The sequence below is a fragment of the Vigna umbellata genome, chromosome 5, assembly GCF_029865625.1.
Source record: "Vigna umbellata cultivar VRB3 chromosome 5, Vumbellata_1.0, whole genome shotgun sequence".
Classification (NCBI taxonomy): Eukaryota; Viridiplantae; Streptophyta; class Magnoliopsida; order Fabales; family Fabaceae; genus Vigna; species Vigna umbellata.
Window position 1 is genome coordinate 36,606,578 of NC_142169.1, and position 26,712 is coordinate 36,633,289.

The 26,712-nt window shown below is 37.3% G+C and overlaps 1 protein-coding gene across 1 annotated transcript; it reads right to left on the bottom strand.

Annotated features, from left to right (window-relative positions):
• Window positions 1–15,543: 15,543 nt before the first annotated feature.
• On the bottom strand, window positions 15,544–24,098 carry LOC148198238 (TORTIFOLIA1-like protein 1). Its single transcript, XM_088116788.1, has 6 exons — window positions 23,155–24,098; window positions 20,604–20,795; window positions 18,835–18,934; window positions 18,045–18,754; window positions 17,086–17,967; window positions 15,544–16,059 (listed from the first exon to the last, which is right to left on the bottom strand). Exons 1-6 carry the CDS (start codon window positions 23,857–23,859, stop codon window positions 15,868–15,870), a joined length of 2,781 nt encoding a protein of 926 aa, XP_087972914.1. The 5' UTR covers window positions 23,860–24,098; the 3' UTR covers window positions 15,544–15,867.
• Window positions 24,099–26,712: the final 2,614 nt, after the last annotated feature.

The following is a 26,712-nucleotide window of genomic DNA, read 5'->3' on the forward strand; positions in this document are numbered from 1 at the left end:
GCACAGTGGTAAAGCAGAGTCTTCACTGTTTTCTATTTGTTTAATATATACCCTTCACCTTGTAATCGGTTATCCTTCACCATAATCGGTTATCTGGTGCACTTGGGGGGAATTGATAGGATGCACTGGAATTTAACATGAAGTTACGGGGCACAATGGACATTTTACGTAAAATCACCGCAAATCTTCTCACTTCCGCGGGTGATGAAAATTGGATGTATCCCGCAAATCGGTCCGCGCTTTTCCTCGCCAATCCTCTCAAACGAACACCACCTCACGTTCAATTCATCGCCCTGTAATTCGCATGAACAGTAAATTCTGTTCATGCGAACACAGCCTAAAAGACACCCTCCGGTATAGTTTTCCCCTTAGGTAACAACCCTAAACCCCCACAACTTATGTCCTGGTTTTAACTCCCTTTTTTCTAACATAGACCTTCATAGTCTTATCATTACACACCACGGTTTGAATAACCTTGTCCTCAAGGTTAAAATCTAAGAATTGATCCTATATGGTGGCCTTAACCTTCCAAGTAGTTGTCTCTGATCCCCCTTCTTGCCACTCAATGAGAACTTACTGTACTAGTTCTCCTTATTGTTGATTTTTCCTCCTTTGTAGCACCTTGTGAGGGAACCAAATGTTGTTCTCCCCTCCAATTCCTCTAGCAACTCTTTCTCCACTTGTTGAGTTCCCATAACCATCTTTAATTGAGACACATGAAAGATTGGATAGATGTGTGTTGTGTTGAGCAGCTGTAATCTGAAAGCAACAGGTCCCTCTCGTCGAAACACCTTGAAGGGACCATAATATCTAGCTTACAACTTTAGGTGTAATATGGTTGGCATGTATACTTGTCTATGAGGCCGAATCTTTAAATACACCTAATTCCCCCACCTTTATCTTAGAAGGTTTGCGTCTTTTGTTGGCAAATTTTATCATTTATTCCTGAGCTCTTAATAGGTGATAATGTAGTTTTTTGAGAGCCTGATCCCTACTCATAAACTCTTCTGCCACTATCTCTACGACTGTCTCCCTTGGTACAAAAACGGGCTAGGGATGGAGGGGGTCTTCCATACACTATCTTAAAGGAGTACATTTAGTTTAACCTCGGAAACTGGTGTTGTACCAGTATTCTGCTCAGGGTATAAAATTATTCCAGTTCTTAGGTTGCTCAGAACTTAAACATCTCAAGTAAGTTTCCACGGTTCTATTCAACAGCTATGTTTGTCCATTTGATTCGGGGTGATAAGTTGTGCTCATATGCAATTGTGTGCCTTGTAGTCTGAATAACTCCTTCCAAAACAAGATTAGGAAAGTAGGATCCCTATCACTTACTATAAATGAGGGAATTTTAGGGAGCTTTACTACTTCCTTTACAAAAATATCAATAATGGCCTTAGTTGAGTAAGGGTGTTTAATGGGGATAAAGTGCCATACTTGCTGATCCTATCCACCACTACCAAAATTGCATCATATCCATTAGATTTAGGTAGGCTTACAATAGATTCTAGGCTAATCTCATCCCATACCTGCGAAATAGATAAGGGTTGTAAGGAAGGAGGCTAGATATTTATGTTGCTGACACACCATATATGTTGCCACAAAACCCATCACGGTTTTCTTCATCTTTATCCAATACAAGGATTGGACAACTTTTCTATACGTGCAAAACACCCAAGAATGTCTCCCTGTTGGCGTTATATGGTATTTAGCTATCAACTTCGGGATTTAGGATGAATTGGCAGATAGGATTAATCGCCCTTTGTAGTGGAGGCGATCATGTTCCAGGGTAAACAAAGGGTGTGAGTCTGCATATTCTTCCAAATCCTCATTGATCTTTTGTGAGGTTGGATCCCTTCCACTTCCCCCAAGAATGTCTGAAAATCCTGCCAGAAGGACCTTGCAATCACCCTCATTTCCATCTCCCCTTCAACCTTGTCTTTAAATTTTTATGACAGTGCATCTGCCACCTTATTAGAATCCTCATTTTTGTATACTATCTCAAATACACACCCCAACAATTTAGCCAACCAATTTTGCTAGTTTTGGGTGGTGATCCTTTGTTCCAAGAAGTACTTCAAACTCCTTGGGACTGTGTGAACCATAAATTTCTACCTAAGTAGATAGAGCCTCTAGTGTAGAATGGCTAGAACTAAAGCCATCAACTCCTCTCAAAATAGACTTCGAAAGAGAGCAATCAAATAAGGTTTTGTTGAAATAGGAATAGGCCTATTGTTTTGTGACAGTAGAGCCCTAATCCCCTTCCTTGACACATCACAATACACATGGAACGTTTAGGAGAAATCTGGCAGGGTCACCACTAGTGCATTGGTAATAGCCTTCTTAAGAGCTTGCATCACTTTTGTGCTTTGTTGATTCCATTCAAACTGACCCTTTTTCACTAGGTTTCTTAATGGCCTTGCTATTTTGCCATAATCCGTTATGAACCGTCTATAATACGCTATAAGGCCTAGAAATCCCCTTAGAGCTTTAATTGTCCTTGGTATAGGCCACTCTTGCACAATAGTAACCTTCTCCTGGTCCATTTCCACTCCTTGGCTATATATAACATGTCCTCGATATTGAAACTGTCTCCTTCCAAATTCACATTTTTTCTTAGGTTTAAACCCTCGGATGGTCCTCGTATTTGTTGAGAAATCTCAAGTGGGTCCTTTTGTTGAAAACAGTCTCAATTGAGTCTTAAATTTTGTAAAATCGTAACAATTAAGCCTTTTCCGTTAAGTGGTAAAAAATGGCGTTAAAATGTGATGACGTGGTGCATAGTAAATATGCTGAGGTGGATCATTTTATTACATGAAAATAATTAAATTATGACATGGAATTTAGTAAAGTAAAAGAAAAAAAATAGAAAGATATGGAAGTAGAATCCTATTTTGAAAATGTTTCCAAAAAAACCATAGAAACTTCATTCCTCATCACCCATAGAGCATCTCATCCTCCATTAACCTCATCAGCCATCACCAGCCATGATCAACCTCCCTTTGCGAACCAGCACTGTGAAAACCTTCAGACCACCATAAAAGCCCTTGCGCCACCATAAGAAGAAGCCAAATTACCTTCAACTTCAGCCAAATCGCACAAACCCAAATTGCACAAACCCAAATGCCGACACAAAACGCGAACCACCAACAGTGCAACCAACGCACCACCATCAACGAACCTGGTGTCTCCTCCATAACAACCATAGTAACCACCTAAATTTCTCTAATCTTACAAAAGTAAGCAAATAATACTATAATACTCAAGAATACTGCTTGACTTTTCTTTTTCTCTTTTCTTTTTCTCTCTTTTCTTCGCTCACAAGGTAAGTATATATAACAATGAGGCTTGAGAGAATTTCTAGGTGTTTCACTCAATTACTCTCTTCTTCCTTCAAGTGGATATTATGATGAAGCTTAAGAGTATCTTTCTTTTCTTGAGCTCTTCTTTTCTATGATTTGCTTGGTTAGAGGAATTTTGTTTTTAGTAGCTCCAAGAGTCTTCCTTGCTCAAATGATGATGATATATCTTTGTACTCATCTCATTTCCCTCATCATCACTTTCTTCTTCTTCTTATCTTCTATTTATACACCTTGATGATATAACCGTTATGGCGAAGCTTTTCTTGAGATTTGACAATATGATCGTTTGACGAAGCTTGTCTTTGAGATTTGTTCTTTTTTGGCTATTAGTGTGCTTTCTGTAATAGGATGGAGTCTTTGGTTAGAGTAGACGTGCTTTTCAGAGCTTTTATCAAAAGCATATTTGACTTCTCATTTCGCACGACTTTTGATAAGTTGATAAGTTCTTCTTTTATCTTCAACGTTCATTTTGATACTTACAAGAAGAGGTAAACTGATCATTTGTAGCTAGGGATGGCAAAGGGTCGGGTCGGGCACATATAGTGCCTACCTGCAACCCGACCCATAAGTAAAAAATCGTACCCGTACCCGTCCCTCTACCCGTCAGATACTCACATCAAAAAAATCTGTGGATTTTTTCTAACCCGTGGATACCCGTTGGATACCTATTTTCCAACTTACTTTAGCCTAAATTCTGGCCCAATACTTTATTCTGCTTTCTTATTCAAAATTAAAACTCACAAACCCTAGGGTCTTAACTTCACCTCCTCCATTGGCAGTAGCTGCCCTCTGTCGCGTCCTCCTTCCAGTAAAGCCTTCTTCACTCTCATCTAACAAACGTTCATTCATTTCCACTTGCATTCATCAACGCGCCCAGCTCCAAAATGCCAGACCCCAAAGCCATTTTGATGCCATCCAATACGGTTTATGATGAGTCATGTGAACCTCCTTGCCTCAAAACGCGTGGGTGGCCCTCGTTAGTGTTGGATGTCGTCACTGCAGCGTTCTTCGGCCTCGCCTTCCTTTTCTTTGTCCTCGTCTTCACTTCCCTGGGGGACTCACTCGCTAACAAGTGAAACCCGAACCCAAGCCGTTAACAAGTGGGTATTAAATTACCCCTATGCACGGGTACCTTTTACCCATGGATATTAAATTCCGTAACGGATTTTACCTGCGGGTATCCGCCGGTGCAAATTTTGTTGCTATCCCTATTTGTAGCAAATGTCCTGCACAAGATAAAACAGAAGTTTGTACAACAAGTACGTCCTATTTAATGTTTATTTTGGTGTTCTCAAAAGGTTTTATTATTGGTAAAAGATTTTTGATGGTCTAGTTTGACTTTTCTTCTGATTTTTGGTGTGCTAGATTTCTTTTAGAGGTCGTTTATTTCTTTTCTTCTTAGTGTTTTAAGGTATGTCATGTGGATGCCTGTTCTTTCCAATTTTAGGGTTTTCTATTTTGTCATTTAGAGTTTGTTTCCTATTCTTTTATTCTATGAGATTTTTTATCGTGTGGTTACCTGTTCTTTCTAACTTAAGGTTTTATGTCTGGCTTTTAATGTTCTTTCTAACTTACGGTTCTTTCTAACTTAAGGGTTTCTATCTAGCTTTAATGTTCTTTCTAACTTAAGATTTTCTATCCTATGAGTTTTCCTATTCTTCCATGGAACTTCTTCGTTTAGATAAACTTTAGCATATTGTTTAGTTAAACTTCAAAACCATGACTCTTATAAACGAGCTTGTCTTATCGTCCAAGGTTCCTGTAGACAAGCTTGTCTTGTCCCAACAAATAGCACTCAATATTCGTGCATAGTAGGTGTTGTTTTATTCATTGAAAAGATAACTACCTCCGAGAGGGTCGCACGGTTAGGATCCTTTAATCGCCCGTTTAACGAGCATTTTAATATTGGTTGAATTTTTTTTGAAGCATTTGAAATTATGATCATTCAAAGGAAATAAATGACATTCCAAATCTCGTGCCTATCGGAATTAAAATCAGACGCTTCGAGCCACTGGATTTGGCTTAATCTAATGACTAAGAATGATTGGTAGGTGAGGCCTTCGAGACTATAAATAGGGGTGACCCTCCTCTATCATTTTCACATTTCCAGTAGTATTATATTTTTCAGACTGATTATTCTTCATATTCAGGTAATAATATCGATCATCCATTTGTCTTCGTCCACTAGCACCATAGTTTGTTCATGATCTAGTTTTAGGCCACTGCCTATGTTTGTTGATTTTCCTTCTTGTTTTCCCAAATCCAATTGTTTGATTTTTCCTTACGGCTTCATTAAATCCTTTGTATTGGTTCTGGGGTCTAACTCAATCGTGGCCACTTCTGATCTTTTGACCTTATGTGGGGGCACGTATGGCGTCACCTTAAGTCCTACCGCATAACATTACCACATGGTTTCCTGATCTATGTGTACCGTGCAAATTGTTCCCCTATTGGATGAGAGCTTCAAAGCCAGGTGAGACGTGTAAACTATTTCACCAAACAAATTCAGGCATGACCGCCTAATCAGTACATTGTAGAATGTGTTAGCCTCAACCAAGAGATACCTCATTTGCATCACCTTGTTGTCTCAGTCGGTCCCCAACCTTGTCCTCAAGTCCACATAGTCGCAATTATCCACTCTTTCTCCTGCAAAATTATATGTAACAAGGAGGTCTTTCAAGAGGTCTATCTTGAGGAAGGTTTTCTAGTAAAGGATATTGGCTGAGTTCCTTAGTCGATCAACACCTTACTCACCCTATAACAAGTTATCTCAACTATTATAACCATAGGGTCATCCTGATCGATATCAGGAGCATTGAAGTCTTTGTTAGTGAAGGTGATGGGAGGCATGGACTTTGGATTCCTGTCCACAAGGTGGACAACCTTCAACATTGGGATATGGTGTTTGCATGTTGACAATGAGGATCTGCCTCCTGCGAACCCTTCCTAGATTCTATTGATGTGGCCATCCAGCTGGCAGTCTATGCTCCTTCTACAGCTCTTACTCTTGTGAGGATAGCTCCTGCCCTCTTGCTCAATCTTGATGCATTGTTTTAGGTGACCCGCTCGGATCAGCTCCTCAATCATATCAGGAAGGTTGACACAGTCCTCCTTGGTATGCCTCATATTCTTATTGTAGAAACAATGTTTATTATTGTCGGTATTTGGGGTTGTAGCCCTTCTCCTTTGAGGAGGAATTAGATCAGCGCTTAGAGACTCTTCGAGTATCTTGGCTCTAGTCGCGTTGAAGGAGATATACTTGTCGAAACGTGGTACTCTAGGCAACTCCTTGGACTGAGACTCACTCCATTTGCCATTGTTCGATTTTTCCCCCTCCTTCTTCTCGCTAGTTGAAGCCTTTGATAACGGTTGATTTCACCGTTATTTGAGAGTAAATTTTGATATCAAATGAACCCTTTTTGACTTAGAAACTTGTTTGTTCTCTTGATTTTGGTTTATTTTGGGAAATAAGAGAGTTGAGGTTACACTTGAAGATTTTATCACTAAATCCCCTTGGTTTTGTAGTAAATTGGGATGAACTGGAAGAGGAGTTAAGTTGTCAAGAAGTTGGAACTCATAAAGGACATAAAGAGCACCAGAAGAGAAGGCTACAGAAGGTCGCACTCACGCTTGGGCGCCCTTTTCATGACCCTCAGCGCTAGAACCTCGCAGTCACGCCTGAGCGCCCCTTTTGGGGCGCTGAGCGCCATCTTTCCTGTAACGTTTCACGCCTAAGCTCCCTCCATTGGACGTTGAGCGCCAATCCTCTCGCAAGCACGCCTGAGCACCCTAAGTAGGGGCGTTGAGCGGTGGCAATGTTGGCCCATGGCCCAATTCAGCTCTATTTAAGGATTAGCTCGACCTAGAGAGGGTATCTCTTGACAGAATTAACACAAATTCATATTTTCTTCAATTCTCTAGAGGCAGAAGTTGATGCAGAAGCTTTCCTCTTCAGTTTTTAGGGTTTTTCTATCTTTTTCATTCCATTGTTCATCTAGTTTCTCCATGACGATGGGGAACTGAACATTATTTGTTGTTGGGGGATGATGTAACCTTGTTAACTCTCATGTATTTGAATTGATCTTAATTATATATGCTTATTTCATTAATTGTTAGGGTAATTCTTCTTTGCTCAATGCTTGTTATGTTTAACTCATTCATGGCATGATGTATGATTTTCATGAGTACTGGGAGGTATCTTACAATTCATGTTCTGGGGAATTGCTCCCAAAAGCAGTATTACTCAAGGATGGGGATATGAGTTTTGGTCATCTTGAGCTCCTAATCATAATGCAGAATTAATTATTAGGGATGCAAGGGATTGTGGTCTAGTAATTAAGGATAGGCTTTCTTCGCCGAGAGATCGGGTTTTAAGTAATTTAGAGAGTGATGTTAACAATTGAATGAAGAAGACGAATTCATATATGCATGAGAGTAAACTAGGTGAAATCTAAACCCCAACAACATATTCATCCCATATTCAAAATCATCCATTCACCTTTGTGTTTTCTTTCAATTGGTCAAAAGTGCATTCATATTTACTTTCTTGTTTTGCATACAAAATTCCAAATTGTTCTTCAAAAGTCTTAATTAGTTAAGTAATTACATAATTGTCTAGTGTCGTGAGTCTCTTTGGAAACGATACTTGGTCTTACCACTTATTATTACTTGATACGATTCGGTACACTTGTCGACATCTTAACAGCCTTATAATGCATCTACTTGCGAAAGTCTCGCATGTCCTCCACCTGCATGTACTGTGTGGCCCTTTCTCTGAACTCATCCACGATATTTGTTGGCCTCACACACAGGCTGTCAACCAACAACCTTGACCTTAAGGTCGTTATCACGTGGTGTAGGGCCATCCCATGGTTGAGAGTTCTAATTAGTCATGTTGTCTTCTTTCTCTTTCCTAAGGCGTGGAGGAACTCTTCTTTCTCTTTCTTAAGATTCACCAGGGCAAGAATCATCAGGTGATGCGACCAGCTTGTGGCGAACTGAGTGTCGAATAAAGAGCAGATGGTCGCAAAGTTATCTATAGAATTGGGTGGTAGAAATTTGAACCACGTCATAGCTTATCTTTTAAGAGAGATGGAAACAGCTCTACGCCACACCGGGTCTCTTGTGGTGTAGAAAGTGATATGATTCACGAACATCCTGAGATGCTCGCTAGAATCAATTGATCCATCAGGCTTCTTGAAGGTTGGAGGGACCAAGGACATAAGAGTCTCCATGATGATTGGTGTGAAAGGTAATAGCCTAGCTGTGTTGACTGTCTACACTGATAGGTTTTCCTTGGTAGCCTTCGTGTTGCCCTTGTGGACGATCATGCATGGGTCTTCTCGAAGTCTTGTCGGGGCAAGCTAGTATTGGGGTTGGGTTGGTGCACGAGGCACCGATTGTTGAACACTTTGTTCTTGGTGTATGGCTACATTCCTAGCCTTGACGGTCATTAGCTCTTCTTCATCTCCATGTTCCTGATCATCTCCAACTGGTTCGGTTGGTTCTTCGACTCCTCTATCGCGACGTTGATAGTCATATTCTTGGTGGTCACCATAGGGTTTGGTTGTTGAATACTCAGCCCCATGGTAGGTGTCAAAATGTTTCGAGGTGTAGGATTAAGGTTGACAGTCCAAAGTCTGGTAAGTTATCTGGGGTCCAAAAGTTGTCCTAAGTCCAAGTTCTAGTGCTGCCACTTGTCCAAGTCGTTGGAAGGGTACCTGCAGAAGGCATTCTAATGCCAAAGTCAACTTAACATCAGCAGTTCAAATATTAATAGCGCAATAAATGCCTGCCACCTACCTCCTTATCTCAAACTTGTATTTATAAGTTTTTTAGTAGGCTTTTGATTAACATCTTCCTAATCATGATCCAATCATGGGTAAACACACTTTATCTCTAAGTGGATCATTATTATGGTTAATTGTGTTGGATCGTGATCGACCAATCTGCTTTAAGACCAATCGTTCCCGCTAGCTTATCATTGGATGGTTCAAGGGATGGTTGACCATCTGACCTGTGACTAACTTGACAGTTGTAAGATCCGAGAAATTCAAATGCAATAAGAGAATGATGTTGATCTTGCTAAATGTTTTGTTTATTAGAAGGCTTGTTTTCACCAAGTGTTGTATAGCCCAATTGGTAAAAGCTCCATGTGGAGAGTCAGTGGTTTTGTGTTCAAACACGGTTAGGTGCATATTTATATTATATTGTAGAAGCACGAAAAACGTCAAGCTACCCATTGATTTAAAAAGGTAAGGGAAGGTTACCATTATTTTTTGTTTGATGATTGATATTCTTGTTGTGACTCTTTGTAAGATTTATGTCAATACTACTTGTTGTTTAATCAAGATTCGATGTACACTGTGATGAATGGTTTCGTGAACCCATGTATTCTTTTTTTTGTGTAAGTGGAGCACCATAGCTTACTGTCGTGTTGTTCTGGATCAAGATATTGTGTTCTATTATGTTTTGATTATTATATGATAATAATGCATGTGTCTTTGCGTTGTTGGGGGCTGTAAGGAAGCATGTGAATGCTTCTTTGTTTGGTGATTGTCTCCTCTATGAACCGGGGATGATATGTGAAGTTCTTTTAATGTTCTATTTTGGTTGTGTTAATCTTAAGACCATGAGATCACTATCGCTATTCAAGGAGGGGTAGAGTGATAAATTAAGAGTTGTTTTCGTAGAGGAACTATAGAAAGGGAAAGTGGGTGAGCTGTTATAAGCATGAAGGGTTGACGAAAGAGGTATAGGTGATTTGAGTGTTGGGAGCTGTGATGACGTGAGTGAATAATTGTTCGAGAAAAGATGAAGGAAAGTGATGGTGTTTGGACTTTGGGTACATGGGGAAGTAGTCTTACGTGAATGAAACATGAGTGGAAGAAGGTGAGGAGGAGTGGTTGATGGGTTTTGAGAGAGAATGGGTCTCTTGAATAATGTGAATTGAGAAAGAAGGAGTGGGTTAGTGAGAATTGCATGGGAAGGGAGTCTACGTGAAATTTAAACGTATGTGTTATGTAGGGAAAATGCAATGGTGTGTGTGGGAAGGTCAAGCTGGAAGGATAGATATTGGATAAGAGGAAGGCTAGGTGTAGATAGTAGATGAGAGGAAGAGTGGATATTGGATGAAAGAGAAATAAATTATTAGGTTTGAATAAGTATTGTGATAAGAGTTTAGCTTTGAATTATATGAGGAAGAGAAGAAAGAAGAAACAGAGAAAGGAAGTAGAAGTTTTCATTATGGTTGATGAAGGAAGAAAGAAATGGAGAGAGGAAATCTTGCATGGAGTTTGTATCTTGCATCGTTGAGGGTAGGGATGGCAACAGGTCGGGTCGGGCACGGATGGTGCCTACCCGCAACCCGACTCGCTACCCGCTGGATATCCGCATAAAAAAACAAATTTTCAACCCGCGGATACCCGTTGGATACCCGTTTTCAATCCACAAATATTTAAAAAATATATTTTGTGAATTTTTAAATAAGGTTTAAATTAAATTACAAGTTAAAGAGAACAATTTAATATATTTGCTACATATTAAAAAGACATCATGTAATTTTTAAACAAGTTAAAAGAAAAAAAATACTGAACAACTTTTGAAAAAAAAAGATATGAGGAAGAAACATCCCGTAACTGAAGTCTCAAGTTAGTCACAGGATTAACCCACAAATACCTATCAATGTATGAAACAGAGAAATAAACAATTTCCAAGAGAACGCAAACAGGAACCCTAAACCCAAATTCCAAAAACGAACGCAATCACAGAAATCTCCAAACCGCGATAACCATCAAGGTCTTAAACAATCCAATATGCATCAATGAACTAAAATCCAAAAAAACTTAAAACACTCATTCGAATCATAACCCCAAATCGGTTACCAATCAACAGGGAAGAAATCAAGAAACGAACTCTCAAAACGCAAATCAAAACGTACAAAAGAAACCCTCAAAATCAGAGAACAAATAAAACTCTAATTTTAAATCCCAAATCGGAATAAAACCCTAATCAGAACCAAGAGAGCGAGAGGAAGAGGGAATGGAGCCTACTCCCTGCGCGAGCTGAACCAAAAGAAAGAAGAAAAGAGTCCTCCCTTAAGAGAGAATTTTCTAATGGGATTCCATATATATGTTTGATATCTCTATTAGGGTTAGGTCAAAAGTAATGTAACCCCTTTTTCTTTTAAAAAAAATGTAATTGAAAGGAATCTAAGTCATTGTTATTAAAATTTCCCTTTTTTAAGAATAATAAAACATTTAATTTTAAAAAATATTAATTAAATTTTTTTTCGAATAACAAGTATTCGTGAATTGGATAGTATAATACTTGCATCCGACCCATTTAGAAGCGGGTATTAAAATACTCGCTAAATATTCGCATATAGTGACTATCCATCCGGATTTTATATGCGGATATCCGTATAGGCGGACTTTTCCATCTTAGTTGAGGGGTTGAGTGCATAAAGTGGGGTTCAAAGTAAATCTGGAAATCTAATGTTTATAGGTGTTGAATTCATAAGGGAGTCTGCAAAGTAGAATTTTAGAGATTAATATTTATGTTTTGAGTACAATAGTATTCTTTTTATTAGGTTTGAGTTATTTTGGGTGCTACCAGTGATGAAGGAATGTGAAAGTTAGTTTTTGAAATGATTTTACACTGGATGGAGTTACAGATAATATTATATTAAGTTAATTTGTGAATGACGATTTATTATATTAATTTATGATTTGACGTTTATGATTGAAGCTATATAATATTAGCTTAATTTTATTATATCACACGTTATATAAGTTAGTTAGGATTCACGTGATATAGGTCAGTATATGAATATTATATTAGGTTATTATATGAATAATATTAGGTGAATGCATAAATGATATTATATTAGAATAAAAGATGAAAGATATTTTATCAGGTGGTGCAGAGTATGTTAACGTAAGAGTTCTTTACATTTTTTTTAATCCTTTGTATTAGTGGTCAAATAAAGTGTGGGTTAGGTGTCTTAAAGTTTGAAAGGCTGTTTGTATATGAGAGAGAATGAAAAAATGGGGCTAAATCGATAATTTTGATGGCTGGTGTATGTATACGTGCATGAATTTTCCATAGTACCGAGTTGCTTGGTATCGGTTTTTAATTCAGTACCGCGAGTACGGCTTATTCTTTTGATATAATCTTGATTATGATGAAATATTAGAGGTTTAGCACAAATGCATGTTAGGGTGATTAAAAATGTGTGATAATATTATACGAGCACAAGTATTGAAATATTTGAAATATGTACTCTTACCGTATCGACCTAAAAACTGAGATAGTACATTTTCTCTTATGAGGGTAAAAAGGTAGGTATCTTTGTTTATAAGAGGCGGTAGAAAAGACAAGGTTCGAGTGCTACTCTTTCCTCTTTCGAGGGGGTAGAAAGGGTAGGATGTCTCGCTCGTAGGTTTCCAGTCGAGCTGAGTATAGTGTCGTTGTGAAAGAAGCGGATTGTTTTAACTCATAAGTCTTGAAGAGCAGGGGAGATAGATCTGAAGTTGTGGTGGAGGATGACTCGAACTATCCTGTTTTGGTGAACAGGTGTCCTGTTTTGGTGAACAGGTGTCCTGTTTTGTTGAACATGTTTCATATGGTAGAGTACAAAGGGACAACGTGTGTCTTCTTGGATTTATTTGGTTGTAGTATACTGATTAAATGTGCATGTTAACAATATTACTTTGTTGACTAACACTTGATGTGTTGATGTTTATTAGACGTTGAATATGATAGCTTACCCTTATATTTGTGTGTGAATGCGATGGTCGTATAAACTCGCTGCTATACGGAGCAGACGTTAATACAGATACTCCAGTTGATTATTAGAGCGGCAAGGAATTTGGGGAGAAACTAGGAAAGAACTCTTTGTTTTACTTTTGAACATTTTCAATTAATTCGGTTTATTGTTTTGGAAGATGAATTAGAAGTTACAAGTTTGTAATAAAAGTTTTTATTGGATTTTCATGAACTATTATTTAATTCTCAGTCTAAGATTTTATATGAATGTTCTTTTAAGTTATCTTTTTAGAGAAAAAAAATTATTGACTCGTGCATAACAAAATGGGATGTTACAACATTATATGGTACAGTTAAATTTTTTGTTTTATTTCAAAATATGGATATGAGATTGATTTTGAGTCATTTTTAATCATGCAATATTGAAATTTTCTAAATTAAACAATTCGAAATATGACATTGTCCTTAAGCGGATGCATTCTCTACATGTACATCATAGTCAACACATTCTAATAGGAGGATCCATATAAATCTCACTAGGTGAGAGACAGACTTATCCTAACCATATTTATCTCAATAAATATAGCACATTAAAATAACACAAAAATGTAATTTCAAATAGACTTTTGATGTATACGTATCGGTCGGTACATATTGACTAATTTGCCTTAAACCGATTGTCCAAACTATTAGAAAACTGATTGATGCCGATTAAGATTAGCTAATAATTCAAGGGATGGTGACCATCACATTTGTGATGACCGGAAGGTCATATAGAACAGTTAAATTTTTTTTGTTTATTTAAAAAGAATTTGGAGATGAGATTGATTTTGAGTCATTTTTTTAATCATGCAACATTGAAATATTTTAAATTAAGCAATTTGAAATATTGACATTGTCATTATGCAAGTGCATTCCATAACTAACATGATCTAATAGGAGAATCCATTATAATCTCGCACTAGGTTGAGAGACACAAACTTATCCTAACTATATTTATTCTCGGTAAAATATAACACATTAAAATATCGTAAAAATATAATTTCAAATAGATTTTTATATTGTATATGTACCGATAAGTACATATCGATCAAACACCTCAAACTGATTGTTTAAACTGGTCGAAAACTGATTGGTGCCGATTATGATGAGTTAATAATTCAACTAAGTTAAACAAATCAGTAATAGGATTTAACAGAGACTAGGTCATGATTAGGTCAACTCTAATCAAAAGTTCGTGACGAAATCTATAAATACAGGTTAAATGTATGATTGTTGAAACTTTTACTGATTATAACATTAATTGTCAAACCAATCAAATACTAAAATGACTCGAGGATTGGAATATCTTTAATGAATACATCCAATTGATTGGAGTGAACAACAAAAAAGGAAACTAAAGAAATAAAAAGACTCTTTTAAGTGAACACTTAACCCATAAACAAGAAACATCTTCTAAATAAACACCATCCAAAACATAATGTCTATGGATCAACCCAGTGGAAACGAAAAAGCAGAGAGAATGACAAAATTGACCTTCAGGGACACAATAAATGTGGCGAAAGACAAGCAAAAGGTGTTGACTGTCATGGAAGTACACAGAGAAGAGGGTTGCATCATAGAGACGTAGGTTAGAAGAAATCATAGGAGAAAATAGTAATGTGCGTGATTTTATAACAAAAGCATAAAAGATAAATTTAAATTTGAACATTCCATAGATCATAAATTACAAGGACACATCTAAACATAAATGTCGAAATAAGAATACATACAATCCAAAAGATCACTTAATTTTATATTTTGGTTCGGAAAGAACAAGTGGAAGAATTTAAATAAACACTTTTTTATTTAAAAATGTAAAGAAATATACAAACTCAGTTTTTATTGATTTTTAGTTTCGAAGAAACTCATCTCTTTTCTATTCTTTATTTATGAAATTTGTCAGGTTCTAATCATTCACACACGATCATATGTCAATTTCTCTTTAATCCATCATTTACGAAAACTACACAACAAATTCCTTTTGGTAAAAAACACAATTGTCTCGGGTGACCAGCAAATATAATTGATTTAAGAAATAATTATATTTAATCTAAATTTCTTGATTAATGAAGAAACTGTAAGGAAAAAAAGGAAAATAAAATGTCGATCCTTTATCATCAATATGAATTATATTTTAATTTTTTTCCTTAACTTCCAAAATCCCAATCCCTGTCAATCGTGAATTGTTTTATGTTTTCCAAATATGGGTTTCTCTATCTTCTCCAAATAAGAAAAAAAAATCAGTAGTTTGCTTGTGATTATACATATATGTGTGTGTATCTTTATATATATATATAATTATATATATATATATATATATATATATATATATATATATATATATATTCATTTTAAGAAGAAACAGAGAAAATGGTGCAAATGGAACCCGGAAATGAAGAAAGATTACATATCATAATTACATGGAAGATTTGTCCATTCGTCTCAATTTACACAATGTCTTTAGCAGGACCATTTCTGACAACCAGACACTGCCACTTGTAATGACAATATCTGCTGATACAACAAAAATAATAATGGTGATATTCAACGGTCAAACATTGGTCTGACCGGTATAGGATCAGCCTGAGTTCACCAAGATGCAGGGGAAAGGGGAACATTAATCTGTGGCATTCAAATTGCACTTGATACCATTCGATTCAATTTCAATCGCAGAGCATGATTTGTTCTCTCTGAGCTATTTGTCATGCTGTTGTAGATCAATTTCCCAGGCTGATGCCAACTGCAATAAAAGCTGATCTGGATGTACCCCTTCCCAGGCCTCAGTAGTATCAGTAGAAGCTTCATGTAAATTCAGTAAAAGCTCTTTCTTCACTTCCATGGGGATGCCAAAGGTTTCGGCTCCATTTTCCAATACTATCTCCAGCAACTGAACATTATGGTCATGAATTCAATATATTATGCATCACAAGAGATGTAAAAGCAGGCAAAAGAAGATAGCAAAAGGAGATGAATTCAACATTATGAAGTATACACATCAATTGCTAAACAAGCTCTTTGTTGCAATTTGGTGCAGAATTATCATTCGAACGAATGAATGCACATATAACCAACAATTTTTTAAATCAGAATTAATGATCGGTCATATACATTTTGAAAAGAGATGTGATTCCATGTAACAGGGAATTATACAAACCATGTTATGGAAAGGGACTAAGGGTTATATTATCCAACCTTGGGTTTTGGTAGGTTAAGTCTAAGTAGCACATTAAATTAAATCAATGTTGATTGCCAAATACACCCGATATTTCCCTTTCGAAGAGCCTTGCTGAACATGAAACGCTTAAGATCTGGACCATCTACCAATAAAAAAGAGTGCACCTGACAGTCCCTGGCATTGCTCACAACTATTGAGTCATGCTAATGCAGACAAGGACACGAAACTCGCCCAAAAAATAATTAATATCTCAGTGACTGCTTAAAGAGGCATAAATTATGGTTTGAGTAACAGATATTTAATGAAGTAGCGGGTTCTCCGTCACTGCACTAAGTCAATTGTCTAGCTGATAAATTATAAAGAAGAAACATGTAAGCAAGCCCTCCAACAAAACATTGACGCAAGAAAACATTAATGGCCACACCGCCTAAAAGATGAGATTTTTCACTTATAATCCACAGGAGTTGTGATCTTGTAGCAATTTGAAAACCAGATCTTGAGACAGGATTACACAGACGAGTCATGAAACCCTTTAACAATGTATAATAATTTTTCTAGATGAAGATCTATTTCATGGTTTCATACTATACTAGTGTTGACACTGATAAAATATAAAGAAATACCAAAATCATCCCTAATTATTTTAAGGTGCTATTTTGATGAGAGGATTCATGTGACTACAGAATACACATATTCAGACAAGAAGAACGGAAATTCAAACAGAAGAAAAAGTCATACCTGTTGAATCCAAGACAAACAGATGTCATACATGTTCTGGTCCAGCAAGAATTGCCCAATGGCATTCACAATTTCACATGCAACTTCACTTGAAAGTTGGTCAATTACAGGACCTGTTCTGTCCATTAGCTTTACAAGCAAAATATCATCACCAGTGGACAATACTTCTGCAAAGGCTGAATCTGTGTCACCTACTTGAAGGGCATCCATTGCATTGGTCCAAGAAGTCCAGATGGCATCCCTCTCTTGCCCAACATTGTCATCAGCCAGAGCTTCTGCGGTCATTTCAGGGATTGCTACCCTCGTTGCTCGAGATGCTCCATTGTCCTCACCAGCAACTCGAATTGCTTCCAAGGTAGCTTCATCCTTGGAAGCTTGCCAGACACTTCTGGCAGATGGTCCCTCACCAAGCCGGATGGGCAGTGCTGCTTTATCCCAAGCTCTCCTGTTTCCTGACTGATCACTCTCATGCACAGATTTCGGTGATCTTCCATCAGCAGAACTACCTCCAAAAGCCCTCCTTGAGGAAACCTGGCTATTATTTCTAGAAGCACCATAACCAGGAAGATCCCACCCTTCAGACATGTCAGATCTCCAAGATGGCCCTCTTCCCCTCATTCCCAGAGCATTTCCATCAGATTGGGAAAATCTTTCACCAAATTGGATGCGTCCATCACCACCTCTTCCATACTTGGAATTGGAGTAGTCATTAAAACCATTATACTTATTAGGTGGCCTGCTAGATGATCCTTCAAACCCTGTAAAGTTTCTACGACCTGATGATATGGATAAATCTCGAGACATGTCTTCAACAATTCTCTCAAGGCCACGCACTCTATTCTCTAGAGTCACCATACTATCATGCGAACCACCCATGAAATCCTGCAAAATTGTTTAAACATCTATCACTTGTGATAAACATAATACCAGAACTATTTTTTGTGCTACACTGACCATACCTGAAGCATATTCATTAGATGAACCTGTTGCCTTTCCAGTTGCAGCAACTGCCTCTGGATGGCCAACCAATTTCCTCTGTTATTGGAGAAGGGTACTTCAGACTGACCATCAGTTTTAGAAAAACCTGCAAGATTGGCAGAACCCTCCCTCTGATCATTTTCAGTCCTATCATCAGTATCATATGCCTTAGTCCTCAGTTCTTTTGAGTTCATCCTTCTTTCGGAGTATCTGTCATGGCCAAAATCATCATAATTCCTTTGTTTGGAATTTCCATCATTGCCTCTCTCAAAGATACGATATTTATTACTTAAGGATCCATGAAAATCATCGTTAGGGATGTTTCCAACAGAACTTGTTCTTTCTTTTGAATCTTTAACATTTGCCTCTGACTCTTCCTCGTTGTTGGAGTTAGAAGAATTGAGGCCTCTCCGAGGAACAACTACTTCCACTGGCAAATCATCTGAACCCCTTCTTTCAAGTTTTTGGAAAAATTCTGGATTTAGCTCTTTATCAGATAAGGCTGGTGCTTTCTTTTTCAGTATTACAACCGCCTTCTCAGAGATGCCAGCTGCTTTGGCCTTAGAAGTTGAATCCGGATTCAAAGAACTAGTTGATGAATCTTTTACTGATGAATCAGTCTTCCTCTCATCAAGATTTACTTTTTTTGGGTCACTTGTCTCTGACGAAATAGCTGATTCATTCCCACCATCTAAAGCATAAAAACAACAATCATCACCAACATAAACTAGGATAAGAAACAGACAATGACAGACAACTCAAACATCCTACCAGACGAGGGCTTTGAATCATCAGGAGACCCATCTCCTTTCCCTGAGATCTTTTTCCACAATTGCAATGCCTCGTTGATGCTATCTCTTACAGGTTTTATCTGAGGACAATAATACATTAATTTAGGGGGGGAAAAGTAGATAATAAAGCAAAGAATTAGTTCTCCAGTAATGGAGTTTCAACAAATTAAAATCTGGCATACTCGGACCAATGATCCTTGGCCCAGACTATAAAGAGAACAGCATAAGTAGTACTATTGTCAGACACCTGATACACCAGTCACAATTAAATGCACTGTCAACTCTATGTCGGCACATAATTTCTTCAGTGCTCTTTGAATGAGATACACTAGAATGCAAGAACAAAGTCAACAGGAAAAGGCTAATATTTTGTGGCTACCTTCTTTAATGTTTTTACGATAAACATCCTCACTCCTTGCTGACCAGAAAAATAATTCTCACTCCTTGGGTGTGTTTGGTAAAACTAGACTATAATAAAGTAGCTGGTAACTAATAAAATAGCTTCTAACCAATAAACTAGTTGCTAGCCTCTAACTAATAAACTAGCTGCTAGCTGAAAAGTTCTAAACTTAAAAGTTCCAAGTTGATAAACTAGTTTATTGGATTGGAAATGTTTGTAGAATTAAATGATAAGCTAGTTGGTAAATATAAAAGGAATAACTACGTAAACTCTAAACCCTAAACCTTAAATTTTGTTATATTAAAAAATTGTGTTTGCTAGACAAAAATATATTATGCTATTATAATTTGTTTTTTAAAAAATAATTAAATTCTTATTAACCTTTTCAGTGTTTCTGCTTACTTTTTTCAAATTTATCTATGTTATTTATATTTGGACAAGTCACCTCACCTTATTTAAACTAGTTAATGTGATGAATATTAATCAAAATTTATTTTTTATTAATTTTCAAAAGTTTAATTTTTTATTTCTCAATTTAAATTATTATCTCTGATATCTTTTTTATCATCATTGTGTGTAATTTTCACATAATAATGTAATGATTTTATCTTTGTAAAATTGTAATTACCAGTGGAGAAGAAATGTTTGCCACTGTAAAATTGAAAATAATTAAATTCTTATTAATCTTTTCAGTGTTTCTGTTTATATTTTTCAAAGTTGTATATATGTTATTTGTATTTGGACAAGTCACCTCACCTTATTTAAATTAGTTAATGTGATGAATATTGATCAAAATTTATTTTTTATTAATTCTCAAAAGCTTAATTTTTTTATTTCTCAATTTAAATTATTATTTCTCTGAGGATCTTTTTTATAACTTTTATTGTGTGTAATTTTCACATAATATCATGTAATAATTTTATCTTTGTAAAATTGTAATTACCGGTGGAGAAGAAATGTTTGTCACTGTAAAATTGAAAATAGGAAAAAAAATTAAGAATGATAAGGAAATGTATTTAAACATAAGGGATAGTAATGGAACAAAATTAAATAAGCAAGAAGCCAGTTGAAGTAGCTTGCTCGTAAGATATAAGCTCCTAAATAAGCCGTTTTGAAATATCTTACTAAACACTTTTATAGAGATCAAACTAACTTAAAAGTTAATTAAATAAGTTAGTAACTAAGTTATTGGACTTACGAAACATACTCCTTGTTGAATTAATTCCTTCTTAGAAACACAATATTTAAATAATATAAGAATTGCAATAAGTGATAACACCAAGAATCAAAATGAAAATAGCCTGGGATGTCAACAAGTTATAATTAGGAAATCTCACTGCAAATTCTACCTTGTCAAATCGGCAAGCCTCAAGTACTGCCAGTGTAGGTGCTGCTTTATCAGCAACCAAACTGCTTGAATGCAATGCCAATGAACTTAATGCCTCAGCTGCTGCTTTACGTGTTGCCCAATCCGTACTAGAAAGACATTCATGGATGCTAGGCAGCAAATGTTCCAAGCTTTGTGGTGCAATCGCTCCAACCTGCAATCAATACCCAATTACCTCTAAGGAATTTTCATACCAATTCTATACATCATAAAATGGTAAGTTGGCGATTAATGGCCCCAAGTTGGACAAAAACAAGCAAACCAACAGAATCAAAATTAAAGACATGGATCTTTGCAGCCTCTATCATCCAAATCTGATAGACCTATGCCAAATATTGAACTGCAACTTCCCTCGAACTTCATTGGGATTAGCCTCTGCAGTTGCCAAAGCCACTTTCAAACATCATTATCACCACATATGGCCATGTTAAATTGAATTCTATAAATGATTTTGTCAATATAATCAGGTCTAACTAAATCTCAGTGGTTCATAACCCTAATGAATCTACTACAATAAACAAACACTAGCATTTGTTTAGCATGTTAAGAGTTAAAATAGAACGGAACAGAGCCAGACAGACAGATAAAAAGTGATACGTTTTGGATCCAGCAAGAGAACTAAAACCAACACCAATGCTCCTCCTGATTATATAAAAATGACTCCACCATAGTCTCTTAATAACAAAATGCCAAAATTTAAACGTAGTTTTGTAAGTACTTTTAACACTGTTTTCTAATCAGAACTAGAGTTTCATATCCAAGTCAGTCTGTGTTTGGATTAGCCTTTGAAACCTCAGATCCACAATTCAGATGTGAAAAGTAAAATCTACTCTAAGTAACTTACTTGAATATGGATCGCACATTTCGTTTGGTCATGTCAAACCAAGCAAGCACAAAACTATCCTGTCCTGACCTTTAATGAAACTTTTATTACACAAATCATTGATGTGAAATTCCAATTCCAATTTGAATATAGAAACAAAAAATGCCAAAGGATTTACTTCTAAGTTTTAATCTAAAGATAACTCTATCGCAAAATAACTAAAGCATCTAAATGTTTTAAACTAAAGCTCCATGCATACCCAAATAAAGAAAGGACAAAACCACAGGACCACCTAATGACCAAAATAACCATTCAAGTTCAAACTGAAATCAACACCAGTGCTCCCCTAGGCAAGGTACTCCATAGATATAACTCAAGCACTCCACCATATCATTAAGGTAACACTCCAATTCTCGTTTGAGAAGAAAACCAAAAGGAAAGCATCAGCATCTAAGTTTTGCCATAAGGGAAACCCTATATCTGAAAATAACCAAAGCGTCTCAAATCTTTTACACTAAAGCTCTGTCCATACCCTAAATAAAGCAAGCACAATACCTAATGACCAAAATAACCCTTCAGTTCAAACTCAAAGCAACACTAGCGCTGCTCTTGGCAAGGTACTCCCTCCCTAGTTAAAACTAAACCACTCATCCTTACCTGAATCATCTATGAGGACCTTCAATGAAAAATGCAAACCTTTATTATGAGAATCATGGAGAAGAAACTCCAATAATTTTGATTTGAGAACAGAATAAAAATAACACCTATGGATCTACATCAAAGCTTTTGATCTAAAGAAAACTCTACATCCCATATTGATCAAGGCACCTCAAAATGCTGTATATTAAAGTTCCATTCATACCGAAATAAAGTGCAGAACCATTGGATCACCTAATGACCAAAATAACCCTTCAAGTTCAAACTCCTCAGAACCATTTCATAATGGACAACATTTAGATGCAGTGAAGTGATGTTGGTGTGGTTCTCCGATAAGAATTAAAATTTCACCTGAATAATCTATATAATAAAAGATTCTATTGAATGCCATCCTGTATAAAGATGAAATTCAAATCTGGTTTGAGAAAAATAGTAATAGCATGTATGGTACTATATCCAGTATTTCCATTGGCAGGGTACTCCCTACATATAACTCAACCACTCCTCTATACCTGAATAATCTAAGCGAACATTTAATGCAGATCTTCATAACAAAAGTCATGGAGGTGAAATTCCAAATCCGATTTGAGAACTGAACTAAAGAAACACCAATAGATCTGAATCTAATATTTGCACTATAGAAAACTCCGCAACCCAAAATAACCAAAGCACCTGAAATGCTTTACACCAAAGCTCCATTCACACTCCAAATAAAGCAAGCACAAAACCACTTTACCAAATAATGACCAAAATAACCCTCCAAGTTCAAGCTCCACTTCATAATGGACAAAAACTTCGATGCACTTAAGCGTTGTTCTCCAGTCAGAAGTAGAATTTTACCTTAATAGCCTTAACAATAACAGATTCCATTAATTATCATCCTGAATTGCTGAAGTAAAACTCCAAATCTCATTCAAGAACAAAACCAATAGCACCTATGATACTACATCTAAGTTTTCTTCAAAATAACTCACATCAATACACCAACCCTCGATCCCACTTCACCCAATCCACAACAATGCAGTCCTCTCACCTGTGACAAGCTGGCAACCACCGGCAAAATCGCCGCCTTAGCCATGAAATTGGGACTGTTTAGCAGCTTGCAGATCCTCGGACAAAGTTTCTGGAACGCCGGCACCGGCGCCTCCCCTCCGCCGCCAGCACACTCCACCATCTTCGCCATGCACACTGCCGCGCCCGCCTGCACCCCTTTGTTCTGCTCCCCCATAGCCTCGAACAGCGGCTTCACGAACAGCCCCACCACCGTCCCGACCCCCCCTCCGCCGCCGTCGCCCTTCAGATACTGCGCGGCCAGTGCGCCGACAGTGTCCCTACAGGCATCGCGAACGGCAGAATCGGCGTCCTTGAGTCGGCGCACCACATGCGCTATAATCTTGGTGAGGTGCGCCGCCGCGGCGTCGGCGTGGGCGGCGCAGACGGCGGCAAGGAGGCGCAGCGCGTCTCGCTTGACGGCGGGCTTGGGGTCGGTGGCGGCGTCGTAGAGGCAGTTGAGGATCATGGGAATGGCGTCCGGTGACAGCGCAGCGATGGTCTTCTCGAGGTCCTCAACCGCGATCTGGTGCGTGTCGCGGTCGGAGAGCTTGGAAAGGGAAGTGAGTATCCTCTGCTTGAGCTCCACCATTGCAAGGTGCGATGAGAGTGAAGAAGATGAGGATGAAGATCTTGACGAGGGTGATGGTGTTGGGTTTGTTTGGGTTTGGGGTTTTGGGTGCTTCATTGCTGGCGTTGGTGTGAGTGAGCCTATGTTGTTAAAGGTTTTTCTTTGAACCTAATGCAATGGAAAAGAAGATAAGAGAGAAAGTGGAAGCAATCTGTGAAAGGAAAATGTGAACTGATTTGAAGTGGAGTGCGTTGGAAAGAAAAGATGGATCTGTGAGGTGTGAGGGAAAAGGGTGCAAGACAAGTTTTCAAATATCAAAAACTCTAAATCATGGAGCCTTTCTTTTTCCCTGAATAACCAACCATTTCTGAATTGGAAGCTAAGAATTTGGAATATAAATTTATTATTTTTATCATTATTAAATTTAATTTAATTAAATTGTTGGAATATGAAAATAGGGTTTTCGGGTACCACAGCAGTCCTTGGATCTTACTGAGATGCCCTAGAACCACACTTCTAGGGCATGGGAAGGGACCCTGTACGGGTGTAGAGTGGGGATACGTCCTATTGGCTTACTAAGAGAAATTGAGTATAAAACAATTTTTCATTTTAGTTCTCTTTTTTTTTCTCATTTTTTCCTGTTTAATTATTAATTCTAATAAAATATCGTTCTTGATAACAATTTAAAAATTTTAATTATAACATTTCTATTAGTTTATTAAATTATATTATGTTAAACGATTAAACGATATATGCTGAAGAGAAAGAATATTACATAGACTAGTGCAGAGAACTTTGAGAAAGCGAGTAGTTTCTCATTATGAATGAAACAATATAAGTAGCAGAAGAAACAGACAAAAGCTAACTGTCAAAGACAGTTATTACAGTTGAGAATTTGATTAATCTCACACACCCCCTTAATCTAAATTCTCTATGGATGTAACACTAAGCAAATCTCTTAATTTTTCAAATCTACTTTGCCTCAAAGTTTTAGTAAAAACATCAGCAACTTGATCTTCTGTTGAGCAATATACCAACTTCAATCTTCCTTTGTTAACTTGATTTCTCAAGAAATGAAACTTGGTTTCAATGTGCTTACTTCTTCCATGAAACACTGGATTTTTGGACAGACTTATAGCAGATTTATTATCTACTAAAAGTTGCACTGGTTTTCTACATTCAAGTTTCAATTCTTCAAAGATTGTTTCCACCCATACACATTGGCATGTTGTTTCTGCAGAGGAGATGTACTCAACTTCACATGAGGAAAGTGCAACCACATTTTGCTTCCTGGAACACCAAGAAATTGGTGCTCCCAAGTATTTGAACAAGTATTTGTATGTATTTTTCCCTTCTACTTTATCACCATACCAGTCTTAATCACACCATGCCTCCAAAACCCCTTTCATGCTGTCAGTTTTCTTAGGAAAGAAAAGGCCGAAACCTACAGTTCCTTTTAGGTACCGAAGAATATGTTTGGCAGTAGCTAGGTGTGACTGCCTTGGATCACACATAAATCTACTCACCAACCCAACTCCATAACTAATATCAGGTCTACTATTGCAGATGTACCTTAGTGATCCTACAATCTGCTTATACAGGGTTGCATCCACCTTCCTTTCATCAGCTTGGTTAGTTAGTTTCAAGTTTGCCATGACTGGAATTGAGGTGTTGTTACAGTTCTCCATGCTAAATCTCCTCAAAACCTCACTGATGTATCTCCTTTGGTGTAGGAACATACCATTTGATGTTTGCCCGAATTCCAGTCCCAGAAAATAGCTCAGATTGCCGAGATCTGTCATCTCAAACTCTTCTTTCATTCTTTTTTTAAATTCTTCAATTTCATCTGCAGAATTTCCAGCCACTAGAAGATCATCTACATATAGACATATCAGTAAAATGTCTTGCTGCCCAACAGATTTCACATAGATTCCAAATTCCACAGTGCATTGATGTGGTTGTTCCAGGCTCGAGGTGCCTGTCTAAGCCCATATAAAGCTTTATTCAATATATACACCTTCTTCTCCTTTCCTTCCTTCTCATATCCTGGGGGTTGCCTCACATAAACCTCCTCTTCTAATGGACCATTCAAGAATGTTGATTTCACATCCATTTGGCAAACTTTCCATTCTTTAAAGTTGGCTACAACAACCACCAACCTCACTATTTCAAGTCTTGCTACTGGTGCAAAGATATCTGTGAAGTCGACACCAGGCTTTTGCAAAAAACCCTTTACAACCAATCTGGCTTTAAATTTTGCAACTTCTCCATCCAGTTTGTATTTGGTTTTAAACACCCACTTAACATCAATGGGTTGTTTGTGCTTAGGCAATTTTACCAGCTCCCAGGTTCTATTTTTCTCAATTGCCTTCAGCTCCTCCATCATTGCTTCTTTCCACTCTTTTATATCAATTGCTTGCTTCCATGAAAATGTTTCTGCATCAGCCAGGAAAGCAGAGTGGACAAGATCACCAGTACTCGTTATATCACTGTCAGCAAATACCTCATGATATGTGAGTCTAGTAGAGGGGAACTTTGCTCTTTGAGATCTTCTTTTATAAGCTCCATCATTAGTAGCAACTTGTTCAACATCATCAGGATTTCTGTCTTCCAACCAGCTAGGCACAAAATCTGGTTTCAAACCTGTTTCAACTTCCTCCCTATTGAATGTTGCAGCCTCATCTACTATCACATCTCTACTAATGACAACTTGTTTCTTCTCTAGGAGTTACAGTCTGTAAGCACCTGTTGGATGATAACCCACAAGAATGAGAGTTTCACTCTTATCATTCAGCTTCTTCCTTCTCTCGTCTAGAATATGTTTGTAGCACACAAATCCAAAAATCTTCAAGTGATGTACAACCAGCTTGTTTCTTGACCAAGCCTCTTTAGGAGTACAATCTGGTAAGGCTTTTGTTGGACTTCTATTTAGCAAGTAGGCAGCAGTAGAATCAGCTTCTCCCCACAGAT